At 51.5% G+C, this 19,466-nt stretch overlaps 2 protein-coding genes across 2 annotated transcripts in view; one reads left to right on the top strand and one right to left on the bottom strand.

The window, feature by feature from the left end:
- Positions 1 to 19,466, top strand: part of LOC138732498 (antigen WC1.1-like) — a 236,620-nt gene that overhangs the window by 206,432 nt on the left and 10,722 nt on the right. The gene's annotated exons all lie outside the window — the stretch shown is intronic.
- Positions 10,968 to 11,885, bottom strand: LOC138732554 (olfactory receptor 14J1-like). Its single transcript, XM_069879173.1, has one exon. The coding sequence runs from the start codon at positions 11,883 to 11,885 to the stop codon at positions 10,968 to 10,970; it is 918 nt and encodes a 305-aa protein (XP_069735274.1).

The raw sequence follows: 19,466 nt of genomic DNA, 5'->3' as shown, positions 1-19,466 counted from the left end.
GAGGGAAGGCTGAAAGTATTTTTTACAGCTCCTGCTCCCACCCTGGATGGTGTTCTTGGGTGTCAGAAACCCTCGGCACCTCTGCAGCACTCAGGAACAGCAGAGGGAGTCCTGAGAGGTGGGAGCATTGACTGTGGCTCTATGTAGAGGGAGGGGAGCTTCTCTGTCCCTCACCCTTGTTCCCAGCTTCCCTGGGCTTTCACCTTTCTGAGATGGAGGGGTATAGCGATTAAGGCATGGACCTTGTCAATGGGGGTGACAATCGAGATCAACTTTATTTAGAGAATGCAAACCTTATATAGTGCCTCTGTATCCAGTAACAACTATCCCAGTGAATTTCCACCCATGAGAATCCCACAGTACAGCAATAGAGTACAACCCCCTGTTTTCCACAGATGTGCCCCTTATCTTCCTGTTTTCCACCTAGTGCATTCCTTTCCTATTAACCCATGGGTCTTAATAAAGATTCCAAGGTCTCAACAAGCTAGTGAGCATGAGAACATCGGCTGTTTGCTCCCTGCTTGCTGCTAATATCTCAGGTACATCAAGGCATCCATTGCTTGCCCCAGCATACATGCCATACTGGAATCTTTATGCCCACAGAGGGGGATCACACTCTTGTGTCACCCTGAAAAGCCACCAGGCCCTTCTGAGAGCAAAGAGATCCACCTCACACCACTCAGTGGCTCACCCTTGCCTAAGGTCTCAGCACCCCACTTTCATCACAGGACACACACAGCTCATTTCACAAACCCAAGAGCATTTTCTCTCTCAAAGCATCTCTGCACTTCTCCACAGGGCTCTCATGTAACACAAACATGGGATAGAACAGGTTTGCATCCTAGAGGAAAGCTCCCAGCTTAGAAGAAAACCTCAAGGATAGTTAACTGTCATCATGATGTCATTTGATGAAGGGAGATTCAGCTCCTTCCCCAGACCCACTGACTGCATTGCCCACAGCCCCACAGCTTACAGGAAACCTGGGACATGGGTTCCCATGGATTCAACTGCAGGAAAGGAGGCACCAGGGCAGTGGGTGACTCAGCAGCTGCAACTCCCATCCCCAGAGAGCCTGGCAGTGAGAACAAGAGAACAACAGCAAGAACAGAGACAGGAGGGAAACAGGGTGGAACAGAGTGAGGGTCTGGCTGTGAGAGGCCAGGGCAGAGGCAGCTGGGCATGCAGACAACGTTCCCCTTCCCCAGCTGTGCTCACCCCCTCCCAGACACCAACCTTGCCAGGCAGTTGCTCTCAGCCCCTGGGCTCTGGAGAGGGCACTGGAGCTGTGGCTGCAGAGGAGGGGTCTCAGCCTTGGAGCCCAGAGCCCTGAGGGCAGAGGCTTTGCTGGGTGGGAGAGGATACAAGGGGGCTTGCTCAGAGGAAGGGGCTGCACTGCAGGGGATCACACAGAACACTCTGAAATCTCCCTTGGACAACATCTCTGGTTTAATCTATCTTTGATCCTATCCCTGGTGCATTGAGAACTTCCTCCTTGGAGCTGTTTCCCTGTCCCCTGTCTTTTCCCTGCTCACAGACCCCATCCCTTCCTCTGGGCATTCCTCGACACAAACCTGCTCGCTTCCTGGGCACTGCCTGCATGCAGGATCCTCTTTGGACATTCCAAAAGGCAGAGCAACCTGATGGTTCCAGCAGAGGTGATGCTTGTGCATGGGCAGAGGAGTGACTAAAGGCACTTTAGGAGGTTGTTAGCAGAGCAACTAACCACTCAAGACATAGCTCAGGAGTCTCAAGGACTTGTTCAACCTTGAAAACTGCTTTTCTATTTTGTTTTCCCTCCCTCTCTTCCTGTCCCTGCCCTCAGAGGAGAAAATTTAAAACACAGACTCAGGAGAACTCTTTCTCTTCCCCTCAAAATGTCCTCTGGGAGATTTCCTGGTGCTGACCTGGAGCTGGGAGCAGCCCTGATGCACAGAGAACCCTCTTGACAGCAGAAGGATCCTGCCCTGCCCTGTCGGGGGTCACTTCTTCTACCCACAGCTTCTCCCCACAGCTTCATGGGGAGCTCCCCAGAAAGGCTGAACGCTGACCCTGGCAGGCAGCAGAGTCCCTTCCCCACACCCAGAGCCTGGAGTGCAGGGGCCCTGCTCACAAGGACAGCCCGGAGCACCCCTGGCTGCAACCCCTGGCTTCACAGCCCTTCCAAACTGCCTCACAAGAGCACCCCCCCTCCTCACAGATCTCAGGAGCTGGGGCTGGGCCAGGTTTAGGAGATGCCACAAGGAACTACACCTGCTTTGCCCTGCACCCAGACTTACTGTGTCCAGGACTGTGAAGATTTCTCCTCCAGTAAGCTCTCAGTCATCATCCTGATCACCTTTAAGCTCTGTCTGCCTTGCTCATCTCTCTCAGAAAGCATTGGAGTTCCCTTCTCCCTGCTGGGCTTTGCAGAGGAGCTGCTTCTGGCCAGACCTGGCTCTTTGTAGTGCTGCCCACTTGCCATGAGCTCCCTCACTCCCAAGAGCCCAGCCCAGCTCAGCAGCAGAGGAGCAGCCCAGGGCATTTTAATGACCCCTCTGGAGGGTTGGATGTCGAGTCCCTGAATCTCACACCCTCAGCGGAATTTGAACAAACTTCTCAAGATGTAAAAGTCAAGTTCGAGCTCCAAAGTTTCTTGTAGTGTTAATGGGTCCCACTGAGGGCACTGCTGAGAAAGCATCTCCAGGACCCAGTTAGAGGAGACAATTGAAGGCAATGCTGAAAGGTTGGGAAAAGCAAGGTAAAAGTGGCTCCGATGCTGAGTCAACCTGGATGTGTTTCATCATTCCAAAGGGCCAGGTAACAACCCTATAAACAAATGGCCAAGCCCTGTCCCTGGGAAGGGAAATCCTGTCCCTCACTCAATCCTCAGGGCCCTTCCTGGGCAGTGGGATGTGAGGATGAGCAATGCCAAGGGCTGGACTGTAGACAAACACCTCCCAGGCTCCTGAGTGGGGATGAGGAGGCCACGAGACCCTGGTATTGTAAGGATAAGGGGCTTCCTCACTGGCATCAGTCTCAGAGACAACAGCCATAGCCAAGAAAGGAAGGCTTTGGCTCCTCTGGGGGCTTTCAGCCCCAAAAATGATGATTAAAAAATTGAAATGATGAAAACTTGTGCTTGGAGTACAAAGCTCTTCAGTTTCATATCAAAAGGAGTTGAACTTGTGGAGACAAAAGTCTGATAAAGAGCTTACATTGGAGAGATTTGTTGGTGCTGATTTGGGCAGAATAACTGGTGCATTTTTGGAAGGAAAGGAATGCTGCTGAGTGGATTCTTGATGGTCGAGGAATTAACTATTGACAAAACCAATGTGCAGTTAGCAAGATGAGGGAGACGGTGAAGATGTTCTCAGAAACTCAAACCCAAAGTTAAAACCTCTCTGGAACCCTCACTTGAACCCAAAGCACACCAGTAATTTCACAGCTTTCCATTGTTACCACGGAAATGGTATCAGAAAGAAAAATCAACAAAAACCAAAAATCCAAATGTGGTTATAGAGGCAGCACAACTGGGACTGATGAGCATCTTGTATCACCTTGTAATACCAGTTCCAGACTTGGGAGCGTAAGGAACTGCCCACGGCTTCCTCATGCTCTACAGACACCACAGTAGGCCACCCAAGTCAGACCTTTGGATCAAATGAACCACTTTTCAGTTCTTATTTGCTTATTTTATTGTGACTGAGATACCCAGGCTGTGGGTGGGCAGTTCCTCACTCATTAGTTCCTCTGACTCCTATTTGTCCCCACACTGACAGTCCTATGTATCTCACAGAAGGAATCTATTACCCCACAATTCCTCGATCTGCCCATGGCTGCTCCAACCCATACTATTGCCTCGTCATAGCCGTTCTTATCTGGGGATCCTGGTGGGAAAAGGCTTTATTGTCCTGATCCTGGCTGTGTTGGACACCCTAAGAAGATCTCCTGTTGGCTGAAGGGTTTCAGAGCAGGAAATCAAGGACTGCATGAACCCTCACTAAAGGACAGGAAGGGTTGTTTGAGTTAGTGGTTCAAGTGCTGAAGGCTTCTTTGATCAGAATCCAATGTTTTAGGCACTGAGGCAATACCAGTACCAACGAAGGTACCCAGAGTGGAGGGATGGGACCCAGTCCTTTTCAGCTTTGGTGGGACAAGGAAGTCCCAAGGGCAGGGAAGGGCACAGTTATACAGAAGGATCCTCTTTACCATGACAGTCCCTGGGGCTGCAAAGACAAACTGCATACTGTCCAGTCACTATTCAGGAAAGAAATGGAGCAAAAAAACCCAACCCAATAATCAAGCAAGTGCTTCTCAGGAAGGGTGTTCTGAGCTCCGGTGCCCTGAAGGGTATGTTCTGAAAACACTTTAGGGCCATCACAAGGGAGTTCAGGGAAGTAAGCGAATCCCTGCAAATGTGACAAGGGCATTTGTTCACAGCAGAAGGCAGAGAAACCTTTCTGGTTCAGTCAGATCAATTGAGTGGGCTGAGATTTGAGGAGCATCTTAAGAGCAAAAGCAGAGCCACAAAGTAGACCCTGACCAACACCCAGGAAGGTGTTACAAGAGATACCAGACTTCCTCCTCTGTCCCTCCCAGTGACTCCCAGTGCCTCCCAGTGCCTCCCAGTCCCTCTCAGTGCTTCTCAGTGACTCCCAAACCCTCCCAGTCACTCCCAGTGCATCCCAGTCCCTCCCAGTGACTCCAAGGGATGCCCAGTGCCTCCCAGTCCCTCCCAGTGCTCCGGGGCAGACAGTGATGGCCATCAGATTTCCTTGGCTCCAGTGACAGATGACAAATCTACCTCACACCGGCCGCCAGGTCTACGCCACCAGGTTTACCTACGACGAGCTGGAAGGTCTACCATCCACTGGCTGCAAGGTCTACCCCTTAATGGAATCAGAATCGTGGGTTAGATTAGGTTGGGTGGAGTTGGGTTGAGGGGAGAGGGGAGAGATGGGGGGGGGGGTAAGGGGGGAGGAGGGGGAGGAGAGAGGAGACAGGGGAGCGGGGAGGGCGGAGAGTGGGGAGAGAGGGAGAGTGGGGAGAGGAGAGAGGGGGAGGAGGAGAGGGGGAGAGGGGAGAGAGTGGAGAAGGGAGGGGGGGAGAGGGGAAAGGGAGGGAGAGGAGGAGGGGAGAGGGGGGAGAGGGGAGATAATGGGGAGAGGGGAAGGGGGGAGAGGGGAGAGGGGGGACAGGGGAGAGGGGAAGGGGGAAGGAGAGAGGGGGAGAGGAGAGAGAAAGGAGAGGGGGAGAGAGGTGGGGGAGAGGGGAGGGGGAGGGGGAGAGGGGAGAGTGGGGGAGAGGGGAGAAAAGAGGGAGAAGGGAGAGAGGGGAGGAGGGAGGGGGAGAGGGGAGAGGGAGAGGGGAGGAGGGACAGGGGAGGGGGGAGAGGGGAGAGGGGAGAGAGGAGGTGAGGGGAGGGAGGGGAAAGGGGGGACGGGGCAGGGGGAAGAGGGGAAAGAGGGGAGAGGAGAGAGGAGGAGGGGAGGGGGGGAGAAAGGAGAGAGGGGAAAGGGGGAGGGGGCAAGGGAGGAGATAGGAGAAAGGGAAGAGAGTGAAGGGGGATAGAGGGGGAAAGAGGGAGAGGGGGGACAGGAGAGGGAGGAGAGGGGGAGAGGGGGAGTGGGGAGAGGGGGAGAGGAGGAGAGGAGAGAGGGGCAGTGTAGAGAGGGGAAGGGGAGAGGGGGGAGAGGGGCAGAGGTGGAGATGGGAGAGAGGGGAGAGGGGGTCAAGGGAGAGTGGAGAGATGGGAGAGAAGGGAGAGCGGGGAGACGGGGGAGAGGGGGAGGGGGAAGAGGGGGAAGGGAGAGAGGGGAGAGGGGAAGGGAGAGAGAGGGAGAGGGGAGATGGGAGAGAGGGGAGAGGCGGGAGACGGGGGAGAGGGGAGAGAGGGAAGAGTGGGTGGAGAGGAGGGAGAGGGAAGAGAGGGGGAGAGGGGAGAGAGGGGAGGGGAGGAGGAGAGGGGGGAGGGGGGAGAGGGGACAGAGGGCAGGCAGAAGGGGGAGACGGGATGGGGAGGGGGACGGGGGGAGAAAGGAGAGAGGTGAAGGGGGGAGGGGGTGAGGGGGGGAGATGGGGGAGAGGGGAGAGAGGGAAGGGGGATAAAGGGGGAGAGAGGGAGGGGGATAGGAGAGGGGGAAGGGGGAGACAGCGGACAGGGGAGGAGGGGGAGACGAGGAGAGGAGAGGGGGAAGGGAGAGAGGGGGAGAGAGGGGGAGAGGGAGTAGAGGTGGAGAGGTGAGAGAGGGGAGAGCAGGGACAAGGGAGAGTGGGGAGAGGGGAGAGAGGGGGAGGGGGGAGAGGGAGAGAGGGGGAGGGGGAGAGGAAGAGAGGGGAGACAGGAGAGAGAAGGGAGAGGGGAGGGAAGGGAGAAAGGGGGGAGAGGGGAGAGAGGGCGGAGAGGGTGGAGGCGGGGAGGGGGGAGAGGGGGAGAGGGGGAGAGGGGAAAGGGGAAGGGAGGGGGGGAGAGTAGGGAGGGGAAGAGAGGGGAGAGGGGAGAGAGAATTAACCAGACTTAACCAGACTTTACCGAATAAAAGGTCTTAACAAACTTTACCGACTTCACCAACTTAACAAACCTAACCAGACTTAACCAACTTGACTGACTTGATCAAGTTAACCAGACATTTTTGACTTAACTGACTTAACCAACTTAACCGACTTAATAAGTCTTAACAAGACTAAACCAACATAACCAGTCTAAACCACTCTCAACCACTCTAAACAAGTCTACACCACCTTATACTACACTTAACTGCCTTATACTAAAATTAACTGCCTTATAACAGACTTAACTAGTCTAAACCAGGCTTAACAGCATTTTAGCAGAATTAACCACCTTATACCTGACTTAACCTCCTTATACCAGAGTTAACCAGTCTAAACCAGTCTAACCTGCCTTATACCAGACTTAATCAGTCAAAACCAGACTAAATCGCCTTATACCAGACTTAACAGATTTGTACAGGACTTAACCAGTCTAAACCAGACTTAACCACTTATACCAGACTTTACCACCTTATACCAGACATAACCAGTCTAAACAAGTGTAAACAAGTCTAAACCACCTTATACAAGATATATTCACCTCATAGAAGTCTTAACCAGACTTCACTGACTTAACTGACCTAAGCAGACTTAACCAGATTAACAAGCCTTAACCAGTCTTAACAGGTTAAGTCAGTTATGTCTGGTTAGTCAGTTAATTTGGTAAAGTCGGTTTAGTCGGTTTGGTCTGGTTAAATCTGGTATAACGCGGTTAAGTCTGGTATAATGAGGTTTAGACTGATTAGGTCTGGTTAAGTCTGGTATAAGCTGTTTAAGTCTGGTATAAGGCAGTTAAGTCAGATATAAGGCAGTTTAGACTGGTTAAGTCTGGTATAAGTTGTTTTAGACTGGTTTAGACTGGTTTAAAGTGGTTAAGTCTTCTATAAGGCAGATAAGTCTGGTATGAGTTAGTTTAGAATGGTTTAGACTGGTTAAGTCTGGTATAAGGCAGTTTAGACTGGTTAAGTCTTGTATAAGTTGGTTAAGTCTGGCTTAGACTGCTTAAGTCTGCTGTAGGGTGCTTATGTCATTTATAAGTCTGTTTAGACTTGTTTAGACTGGTTTAGAATTTTTAGGTCAGTTTTGTCTGGATAAGTCTTATTAAGTTGGTAAAGTCTGGTTAAGACTTGTTAATTCATTTAATTTGGTCAAGTCTGGTTAAGTTTTGGGAAGCTGGTTGTGCCAGGGGAAGAGAAAGGGCTTTTCTCTTTGAGGGTCCCCAGCAGACTGTTCCTTTCTGGGGAGAGGGGTATTTCTGAATGCAGGTGGCCCTCGCGGAGGACGGGCGGAGCTCTTCTCCTTGGAGGACTCGGTGAGCCCAGACTGGGAGGGGACTCTGGTGAGTTTCTTGCGTGGATAGAAAGTCTACAAAAGAAATGCAAAGCTGTTTCCTCAGGACACGGGAGAGGCCAACAGAGTCCCCGGGTAGGGCCGGTGTCCCAGGCTGCTCAGAGACAGTTGTTCTTCTGGTGAACATCCAGCCCGCTCTCTGGCCCAAGAGTGGTCCCCATTGAGGAAAAGCAGAGGGAGAAGCCATCTCTGCTGCACAAAGAAACCAGGCACAGAAAGAAGAAGACTCCCATAGCTTTGCTTTCACCAGACAAAGACAAAAATTCTCTAAGCTCCCCCTGTAGCTTCCGTGCATGGGGACAGTGGCAGATGTCCAAGCAGAAGTGTGCTTCTCCAGCAGGAGAATGCCAGCACCCAGAATGGGAGCAGCACTGGCCAGAGGAAGACGTTCCATGCCAAAGCAGAAACCAAACTCATCTTTCCTGTCTTTTTGTTTCCCACACCAAACCCAGAGCTGAGCCAGGGCAGAGCTCACACCCTGTAGGTGCTTGCCCTGTGCCAACAGGCACTGCCTCTGCCTTCATGCATGGCCAGAATCTGCTCTAAGGGTCCCACCTCAGATCAAGGCATGGATGGAAAGCTGCATGGTCCACCTCCCTGGACCTGCTGGTCACACCATTTCTGATACAAGCCAAGATGCCATTGGCCTTCTTGGCCACCTGGGTACACTGCTGGCTCATGTTCAGTCGCTGTCAACCAACACTCTCAGGTCCCTCTCCTCCAGGCAGCTTTCTAGACAGACTTCTCCTAGTCTGTAGCACTGCATAGGGTTGTTGTGCCCCAAGTGCAGGACTCGGCATTTGACCTTGTTAAACCTCATGCCATTGGACTCAGCCCAGCGGTCCAGCCTGTTCAGATCCCTTTGCAGAAGTGCTAGAGGTGCAGCTCTTGGGTGTCTGTGAATGCCAGGAGACATCCCTGAGCTGGCAGACAGGGACGGAGAGCAGGAGGATGCAGTCAAGCACCTGCTACGCCACCTGGACACTTACAGGTCTGTGGGCTGGATGGGATTCTCCCGAGAGTACAGACGGAGTTGGCAGAGGAACCTGCCAAGCCACTCTCCTTCATTTATCAGTGGAGGATTGCCAGTGTGACACCCAACTAAAAGAAAGGTCAGAAGGAGGATCTGGGGAACTACAGACCTGTCAGCTTCATGTCAGTCCTGGGGAACATTATTGAGGGGATGATCCTGAGTGCACTCTCCAGGCAAGTGTAGGTCAACTAGTGGATCAGGCCCAGCCAGCAAAGGTTCATGAAGAACAGGTCCTCCTTGACCAACCTTAACTTCTTCCATGACAAGGAGACGGACCCAGTGGATGAGGGAAAGAGTGTAGATGTTGTCTACCTGGCCTCCAGTAAAGCCTTTGACATTGTCTCTCGTGACATTCTCCTAGAGAAGCTGAGGGCTCATGGCTTGGAGTGGTGTTCTCTTTGCTGAGTGAAGAAACAGATGGACGGCTGTGCCCAGAGAGTTGTGGTGAACAGACCCATTTGGTGGCCAGTCACAAGCAGCATCCCCAGGGCTCTGTGTTTGGGCCAGTCTGGTTGAATATCTTTATTGATGATCTGCATGAGGGGATCAAGCAGTCCTTCAGTCAGTTTGCAGGTGACACCAAATTGGGTGAGAGGGTTGATCTGTTTGATTGCAGGAAGGCTCTGCAGAGGGACTTGGACAGTCCAGATCCATGGGTGGAGGCCAATCGTATGAGATTCAACACAGCTAAGTTCTGGGTCCTGCCTTGTATCAGCAATGATGTGGCCAGCAGGAGCAGGGAGGAGATCGACCCCCTGCACTCGGCACTGGTGAGGCCAAACCTTCAGTCCTGGGTTCAGCTTTGGGTCCCTCAGTACAAGTCAGACAATCAGTGGGTGGAGCACATGCAGAGAAGGGGAGCAGAGCTGGGGAAGGAGAAGCTGAAGTCTGGAGATGAGGCTGAGGGGGGACCTCATTACTCTCTACAATTAACGGAAAAAGAGGTTTTAGAGAAGTGGGTGCTGGTCCCTTCTTCCAGGTAACAAGAGGAAATGGCCACATGTTGCACCAGGGGAGGTTCAGTCTGGATGTTAGGAAAAATTTCTTCACCAGCCATGTTGTCAAGAATTGGAAGTGGCTGGGAAGTGGCAGAGTCACCTTGCCTGGAGATATTTAGAAACATGTAGGCTATTCCTATGGGACATGGTTGGAGGGGAACAACTTAGCTCTGTTAGGTTTATAACTGGACTTTGTCATCATAAAGAACTTTTCCTTTCTAATCAAATCTATGGGTACTTTGGCAGAAGATCTTCCCAGCCATATTCTTGCTTCTCGTCTGACACTTTCAGAGACAGAACTGGACACATGGTCCCCTTGGGATCTATATGTGCCTCAATGGATTAAGAATTTCTGAGATACAATAGATCTCATAACACCAGGCACATCCATTACCCTCCCAGGACTTGGCCAGATGAAAGGAGGCTTCTTTTACTACACATGGACATCATCATACTCTCCTGCTCAAGACATGGTGAACCAGATGAGGTTCATGACCTCAGCTCCTCACTGCCCTGAGGAGATTCCCTTCGGTCTATGGAAAGGCTGTTGTGGACTCAGCTCTGTCCCAAAAGTGTGCACTGCCTGTCCCTGCCTGCGGGCACAGCACTGCCACGCAGCACGGCTGTGACCAAGCTCAGAGCCTTACAGCAAGGCAAGGGGTGAGGAGGAGAGTGTGGAAGTGGAGAGAGGACAGCGTTGGGAGATGAAGTGCTGGTGCCTGGCAGTGCTGCAATGCTGGGACTCCTTTCCCCTCCACCCATGCCCACAGGAACTGTCCCTGCAGCTTCAAAAAGATATTGGAGGAAAGATATCAAGGAACAGAACACTTGGAATATTCCTTTATTTTATTTAAATACACTGAGAGCACAGCTTCTCATTAACTCAGCCAAACATTAAGAAAAGAGAAGAAGACTGTGAATTAAAATAAAGGATAACATTATTGCAATTTAAAAAACTAGCAACATCATCAGCAAATACAGAAGCCAGTCTGGGCTTGCTGTGATTTGCATGATAACTGCTATGCAGAAGGAGTTGAGCAGTTCATTGCTTCAGAGAATCATTCAGTTATCAATTTCCACACTGCATCCTTGAGCTGCTGGTTCCTCAAACTGTAGATGAGGGGGTTCAGTGCTGGAGTCACCACTGAGTATAGAACTGACACCGGCAGGTCCAGAGATGGAGAGGAGATGGCAGGATGTTTCAGGTAGGCAAATGCTGCAGTGCTGATAAACAGGGAGACCACAGCCAGGTGAGGGAGGCACGTGGAGAAGGCTTTGTGCTGTCCCTGTTCCGAGGGGATCCTCAGCACAGCCCTGAAGATCTGCACATAAGACACCACAATTAAAACAAAACAGACAAATGCTACTAAGGCACTGACCATAAGAAGTCCAGCTTCCCTGAGGTAGGAGTGTGAGCAGGAGAGCTTGAGGATCTGGGGGATTTCACAGAAGAACTGGTGCAGAGAATTGCCCTGGCAGAGGGGCAGGGAAAATGTATTGGCCGTGTGCAGCAGAGCGTAGAGAAACGCAGAACCCCAGGCAGCTGCTGCCATGTGGACAGAAGCTCTGGTGCCCAGGAGGGTCCTGTAGTGCAGGGGCTTGCAGATGGCAACGTAGCGGTCGTAAGACATGACAGTCAGAAGAGAATATTCTGCACAAAACAAGAAAAACACAAAGAAGACCTGGGCAACACATCCCATGTAGGAGATGGCCCTGGTGTCCCAGAAGGAATTGACCATGGATTTAGGGACAGTGGTGGAGATGGAGCCCAGGTCAAGAACAGACAGGTTGAGGAGAAAGAAGTACATGGGGGTGTGGAGATGGTGGTCACAGGCGATGGTGGTGATGATGAGGCCGTTGCCCAGGAGGGCAGCCATGTAGATGCCCAGGAAGAGCCAGAAGTGCAAGAGCTGCAGCTCCCGTGTGTCTGTGAATGCCAGGAGGAGGAACTGGGTGATGGAGCTGCTGTTGGACATCTGCTGCCTCTGGATGTGAAGCACTGAACAAAAAGAAAATTACAGTAATAAGATAGGGGGGATTTTTGAGTAAAATCAAAGCCATTTCTCGCACTTTACCCTTGCCACTGCTTTTCAGTTTCTCTCAGCCCTTCCTTATGCTTTGTGCCTGGAACCCTTGTTGGTGTTGGCTGAATGTGCCAGAGGACCAGGTCCTCTGCCTGCTAGCTGTGAGGAGTCAGCCCTGCAGAGGGATCCACCTCACACCACCTAATATCTCACCCTTTCCTAAGGTCTCAGCCCCCACTTTTAGCCCAGAACACACACGGCTCATTTCAGAAACAAAACAGCATTTTCTCTCTCATTGCATCTCTGCTCATCTCAAGGGGCCTTCACGTAGCACAAAAATGTGATAAAGCTGGTTTGCATCTGGGAGGGAAGTTCGCCACTTGGAAGGACACCTCAAGGACAGCCAAGTGTCCTCATCATGCCATTTGTTGAAGGGACGTTCAGCTCCTTCCCCAGACGCACTGACTGCATTGCCCAGTGTCTCACAGCTCAGAGCAAAGCTGGAGCACAGGTTCCCATGGACACAACTGCAGGAACAGAGCAACCAGTTCAGAGGGTGAGTCTGCAGCTGAAACTCCCATCCCCAGAGAGCCTGGCAGCAAGAACCAGAGAACAACGGCAAGAACAGAGACCAGGGGATAAACAGGGACAAAGAGAGTGAGGGTCTGGCTGTGGGAGGCCAGGGCAGAGGCAGCCAGGCACACAGACAGCTCTCCCTTTCCCCAGCTGTGCTCATCCCCTCCCAGACACCAACCTTGCTGGGCAGTTGCTCTCAGCCCCTGGGCTCTGGAGAGGGCACTGGAGCTGAGGCTGCAGAGGAGGGGGCTCAGCCTTGGAGCCCAGAGTCCTGAGGACAGAGGCTTTGCACTCCCTTACACAAACCTGCCTGTTTACAGGTCACTGCCTGGGTGCGGGTTCCTATTTGCAGGTGGAAAAGGGCTGAACAACCCTATAGGTCCAGAATAGGTGAGGCTGGTGCTGTCCATAGGCAGAGAAGTTACTGAAGGCATTTTACTATGGTCTTGACTGACCTGAAGTTCACTCAGAGCTCCAGTCCAGGAATCTCAGGCACCGATTAAACACGGAGTGCTCAATTTATACATTTGCTTTTCTCTCACCCCACTTACTCCCCTGGAAAAGGAAAAAGAAAGCACAGTCACAGGGAAGATCCTTACTTTTATAGCAATCCTTGCCTTGACCTTCTCCTTGAGACATCCATTTGGAAATATTCTAGGAGTGACCCAGAGCTCTTTGAAGCAGAATGATTCTGCCTCGCTGTGAGTTTCTCCTTCCACTGACAGTTTCTCCCCACCTCACCAGGATCAACTGCCCTGGCAGGCTGAGTGCTGACCCTGGAAGGTGCAGAATCTCTGTCCCAGCACACTGGGACACAGGGACCCTGTTTGGAAAGACAGCCCTGAGGAACTCAATGGTGCCGATCCACCTTTATACTTCCACAGCCATCAGCAGAAGGCAACTCTTGTGTTCAGTCTTTCTGATGGTTCAGTGCGGAGTCCCTCACGTCGTCCTCCTCTGCTCTAAAGAAAGTGAGATATTTATATTTACAAATACCATGAGTTGTGGGATGTGCTCCCTTCAGGAGATCCCTCCAGGAACGGCTCCGGCATTGTTCTACAGCCAGAGACTCACCTTGAGAAGGTCTGTGAGGGTTCCTCTGGCAGAGAGCTCTCAGCACCCTCCCACCCCACCCTGCCTTTCCCCTCTCTCTGCTCCCTCCTCTCCCCTTGCTGCCTGCAGGCAGTGCCCTCAGCCCTGCTGGGCTTTGCAGAGGAGCTGCTCCTGGCCACACCTGGCTCTTTGTAGTGCTGCCCACTTGCCACCAGCTCCCTCCCTGCCAGGAGCCCAGCCCAGCTCAGCAGCAGAGGAGCAGCCCAAGGCAGGGCTTACTCTGTCCCCTCTGGGCTCCCTCGAGGTGTCTCTGGGGCTCCAGAGGAACCTGCTGAGAAACAGGCTGAAGCCATGCCTGATGTTCCCTCCCTCAGGCGAGAGAGGCACTTCTGTCCTGCAATGTTACTGCATTAATTGGGCAGGAGAATCACTGGGGAGGTGGAGGAGAGGGGGCTGTAGCACCAGGAAGGTGACAGGGAATGACCTCATTTCCCCAAGCTGTCAGAATGGAAAGAGAAAGGGATGTAAGGAAAAGGGTTGCAAATGCCATGTGGTCACTGCCAGAAATGGTGGGGCTGGGTGGGTTAGAAGCAAGGCTGTCCATGCAGGGTCAGACCTCAAGGGATGCTTTTTCATGCTGCTCAGACCTCCTGAGGTGACACTCGACATCAATGCCCATTAGAGGGTGCTTCTGTCATTTGTTCTCTGAGCGGAGATATAATGAAATCTAAACTTTAAACTGAACATTTTTTTATTTTTAGGTGCACTTTGAAATCTTACTGTTTAACCACACTGGGAAATGACTCCAGGGAGATGTACAAGGTTTGAAGACCTGAAGAAAATGCCAGGAAGAGAAAAAGCTTGTTAAGGCTTTCTGTACTTTAATGAGACCCAGGGTGGATTTGCTGATAAGTCCTTGAACCTCAGCTGCTGAGAGGAGATTGAGCAAAGCTCTCAAGAAGTCAAGAACACAACTCAGAGTACCTTGAAGTATTAATTGGTCTCAATGAGGATTGTTACTAACACAGCATTCCCCAGGGACTCGTTAGTGCTGATAATTGGAGGCCATGATTGCAGGAAGGCAAAGGCACTGTGCAGGCAGCTGTGATGCTGAGAAAAGCCTGGGATTGTTTGGTGAAGCAGAATGTCGAAGCCCTGACCTCTGGCCCTGGGCAGGCAGATCTGGCTTTAGCTACAATGTCACTGATGCCATGGACATTCTCACATTGCTGAATCAAATTGGAAGCAGTTATTCCATGTAATTCCAAACACACGCCTGTAGAGTCACGGGAGATGCCAAGGCTCTCACACAGCTCCATGCAGGTGCAGAAGAGTTGGGTCCTAGAAGGTAAGGGTCATAGAAGTGTTGGTCCTAGAAGACTCACAGGAATCTGGGGTGTAGGAAGAATCAGGTTTTAGAAGAGTCAGTTCATAGAGTTCAGTCACAGAAGGTTCATAGAAGTGTTGGGTCATAGTCATCTCATAGCAGAGTTGGGTAGTAGAATTCTCGGGTCATAGAAAATTTGGATCATAAAAGGGTCATGGAATATTTGAGTCATGGAAGACTCGAGTCATTGAAGTGTGAGTTTATTTGGTTTGTAGTAGTGTTCGGTCATAGAAGGGTCGGTTCAGAGAATATATGAGTCATAGAAGGTTACAGACAGGTTGGGTCATGTAAGAGTTGTGTTGTGGAAGGGTTTGATCGTAATATATATGGGTAACAATGATGTTTGGTCACAGAAGAGTCATTGAGAAGTCAGGTCATAGAAAGTCATAGAGGGTTAGATAAGAGTTCTGAGCACTTCATCACCTCGTCTTTTAAATAACTCCAGGGACCACAACTCCACCGCCTCCCTGGGCAGCCTCTGCTACTGCCTGAGAACCCTTGCTGTGAAGAAATTTTTCCTGATGTCCATCCTAAACCTCCCCTGGTGCAACTTGAGGCCATTTCCTTTCATCCTATCACCTGTCACTTGGGAGAAGAGACCAACATCCACCTTGCTACAACCTCCTTTCAGGCAGTTGTAGATAGTGCTAAAGTCTCCCTCAGCCTCCTTTTCTCCAGGCTAAACAAGCCCGCTTCTCACAGCTGCCTTTCATAATGTTTGGTTCATAGAAGACTCGTGTTTTAGATGTGTTGGGTCATAGAAGACTGAGGTCACAGAAGGTTCGGGCCATAGAGGAGTGATGGAAGAGTATGGTGATAGGAGTCAGTTCATGAATGAGTTCAGTTGTAGAACATTTATAGAAGTGCTGGGTGATAGAAGGCTCTGAGAAGAGTTGAGTCATAGATGGGACTTGGAAGAGTCTTTTATAGAAGAGTCTGGTCAAAGAAGAGACAGGACTCAGAAGTCTTGGGTCATGACAGAGTCATAGAAAGTTCATATAGGCATTGGGTCATAGAAGAGTTACGTCATAGAATTCTTAGGTCATCAAAAGGCTGGGCCATAGAAGGGTTGGGTCATAGATTATTGAGGTCATAGAGCAGCTGGATCACAGAAGAGTTGAGTCATAGAAGAATCTTAATGGAGTCAAGTGATAGAAGGTTCAGAGAAGAGCTGGGTTATAGAAGGTTTGATTCACAGAAGCCTCATGGTTTAGGGCTGTCTGCTAATAGAATGTTCAGATCATAGAGGATCCACATCATAGAAGGGTCATAGAAGAGTCATAGAAGAGTGGGGTCGCAGAAGAGTTCAGTTGTTGAAGGTTTACAGAAGAGTTGGGTCACAGGAGGCTCCCAGGTCCCTCTGCAGAGCCTTTCTGACCACTACCAGACCAACACCTTGACACAATTTGGTGACGTCTCCAAACTGACTGAAGGAGCACTTGATTCCCTCACCAAGATTGTGGATAAAGGTATTGAACAAGACTGGCCCCAAGACAGAGCCCTTGGGACACGGCTTGTGGCTGGCCAACAATTGGATTGAGCTCCATTCTCCACAACTCTCTGGGCTCGGCCATCCTGAAAGTTTTCACCCAGCGCAGAGCATGCCTGCCCCAGCATGCCTGCCACCAGCTTCTCCAGGAGAGAGCTGAGGGAGATGGTGTCAAAGGTGTTACTGGAGTCCACTCTGCAGCTCCCTTCGAGACAGGCACATTACACTATTTATATGCGTGCTTCTGTGCTTTCACCACACATCAGGAGTTATTTTAATCTAACAGATGACTGAATGTTTGCAAGCTGCCTTAGAATGCACAAATTCGTTCAAATTAACCAATTGATGACATTTCACTTCAAGTCAGTTCCCAGAACGCCATTTTTTTGAGCCACACTCCACAGCCGTGAGGAGTTCATGAGGGAAAACCATCCAATTTCCATCAAACAGGAGCTCATGAAGGGACTTGGAGAGAGCCCTTAATCCAGCTACATCTTCCACCACCTCTCCCGCTCAGTGGTGTTCCAGGGTTCTCCACAGTTTCCTCTTTCTGCTTCTGCCTTTGCACAAAGCCAGGAAGGGTCTTTTCTCTTCCACCGGCTTCAGCCGAGGTTCTGTTGGTTCCATGGCATCAGGACGGCCTGCGGGCTGGGGGAGCTGCAGGGCCCATTTCATTTTGAGCTGCGTCTGGAGACTGTGGGCTTGTTTCCTCTGCAACAGGGACACCAGGGATGGTCTGGCTGGGGGCTGATAGTAGGCGTGCCCGTGTTCCAGCAGGAGCAGTGGCTGCTAGGGTAGGGCCCACGGCAGGAGGGACGCCGGCAGGCTTTGCGAGGGTTCAGGGACCATTTCAATCACAACTGTGTCTGGAGGCTGAAGTGCTGGTTCTGTTTCAGCATGGACACCACGAATGGGCTGGGTGGGGAGCGATGGCTGTGGGGAGAGTGGGCGTGATGATTCTCCAGGCAGGAGTGGTGGCTGCTGGGCTTGGGTCCAGCTCTCAGGGGTACTGTGGTGGATGGCTGGGCTGTCAGTGCATGAGGGGTGGCTGCTGGTTTCCATCAGGGCTTGTAAAGCTGCAGAGCGGATCCTGTGGAGAGAAAAGGCTGCTGAAGCCTCAGCTGCAGATGGAAGACAGGGACTCTCCTCCATGGCACGGACCTGGCACGGCTGCACACCCCGAGCTGGGAGCTGCCAGCACAGTTTAGCCAAGGGGGACACCGGCACCTGATGGCACCACCGAGCAGGGGGATTCCTGCAGGCAGGTTCCCTGTCAGGAGCAGGCACTGGTGCACGTCTTGCTTTCCAGGGCAAGCTCAGCTCCTGCTCTTTCCCACCCTGACCTGGCTTAGCCCACGCCTGTCACTCATGTCCAGGCAGGGCCTGCTTGAGCCAACCTTGGCTCTGGTCAGAGGGGGCTCCTGAGAAAAAGGCCCAAGCATTCAGATGCCAACTAAAGCATCCAACAGCAGCCAAAACCAGCTCTATTATGTCAGAAACCACCCTTGAAGCACTCTCAGGCGAATCTTACAATGCTTGCAGTCTCCACACCAGTGAGCCTGGAGGCCACTGGTCATATGCTTGAGGCCTCCAAATCCCATCCTGGGAGGTCTCTGGGCACTCTCCAGGGTGTTTACAGATGAAATCATAGTGGTCACATGCCAAGAAAGACTTTTTACGAAGGCCTGTAGTGGCAGGACAAGGGGCGTTGGCTTTGAACAGGAAGAGGGATAATTTAGATTGGATGTAAGGAAGCAATATTTTACAAAGAGGGTGGCAAGGAAGAAATATTTTACAAAGAGGGTGGCAAGGAGCTGGAACAGGTTGCCCAGAGAAGTTGTAGATGTCCCACGTCTGGAAGTGTCCAAGGACAGGAACTTTGAGTTTAAATTGAGAAAACTGATTCAGCTCTACCTCAAACCAGAACAAACCAATATGGACTAAGAGATGGAGATTGCCCAGAGCCTGGCTGAGATGGACTTAATTTTCTTGCTCACAGCCCGTGTGGGGCTGTGCTCTGCTCAGGGCACTGATAACAGACTGGAACTGCAGCTCCTGCTGCTCAAAGCTGGCAGAGAGACAAGGCCTTCTCTCTTTCTCACTCTGCCCCAGAGCGAGGAGGCTTGGGGTGGGAAGAGACTGGGAACGGGGAAAATCAGGACAAGTGGTTCAAATGGGCCAAAAAGCAATTCTACACGTTATAGAACCTTGCCCAGCACTAAAACTGGGAGGGGAGCTTCTCCAAAGAAGCTATTGCTTGGACACTGGCTGGATGTCATTCTGCTGGTGAGACTGACCTCTTCTCCATCCCTGGTTTCCTTTTTCTTCCCTCCACTTATGAAACTCTCTTTATCTTCACCCAGGAGTTTTCTTTTCTTGCTATTGCCCTTGTGATTATCTCCCCCATCCTGCTGGGGGAGGGAGCAAGTGATTACCTAAGGGTTTTGATGTCGGTGGGGGGTCACCCCAAAAGACAATCACGCAGCAAATGGGTCGGTGTGTGCTTGTGAGGGCACCACTGCCCGAGTAGAGGAGACTCGTGGCATTTGATACGTGGTTGTCAGGTCACAGGTCACCAAGGAGCCAACAGGCCAGGGGAAGGACAAAAGCTTGTGTAGGTGTTTGTGAGGTCTTTCGTGTCTGATTCCTTCATAGGGCAGGAGAAGGCCCATGGGTTGTGCAGGTTCTTATGGGGTCACTCACCCCTGAGGTGCTGATAGAGCAGAAGAGGGCCTGTAGGTGGTGCAGGTGCTTGTGAGGTCACTGGTGCCTGAGCAGATGATAGAGCAGGCAGTGGCACATGGCTTGTGAACCTCCTTGTGATGCCAGTGGTACCTGAACACCTGACAGACCAGGAGCAGACATGGCAGTGGTAGATGCTGTGAGGTCACCTGTGGCTGAGTGGTGGATGGTCATGTGGCTGTGTACGAGCTCGGGATTGCACTGGTGCCAGAGCAGCTTTTAGGCAATGAGCAGGCACAGGGCTTGTGTGGGGGCTTCCGATGACATCACAATAATGTTTAAACAC

The sequence above is a fragment of the Phaenicophaeus curvirostris genome, chromosome 33 (assembly GCF_032191515.1).
Source record: "Phaenicophaeus curvirostris isolate KB17595 chromosome 33, BPBGC_Pcur_1.0, whole genome shotgun sequence".
NCBI classification, from domain to species: domain Eukaryota; kingdom Metazoa; phylum Chordata; class Aves; order Cuculiformes; family Cuculidae; genus Phaenicophaeus; species Phaenicophaeus curvirostris.
This window is presented reverse-complemented; position numbering and strand designations above follow the sequence as displayed.

Coding starts and splice junctions, on each gene's coding strand:
- LOC138732554 (XM_069879173.1), bottom strand. CDS start 11,885: ATGTCCAACAGCAGCTCCATCACCCAGTTCCTCCTCCTGGCATTCACA.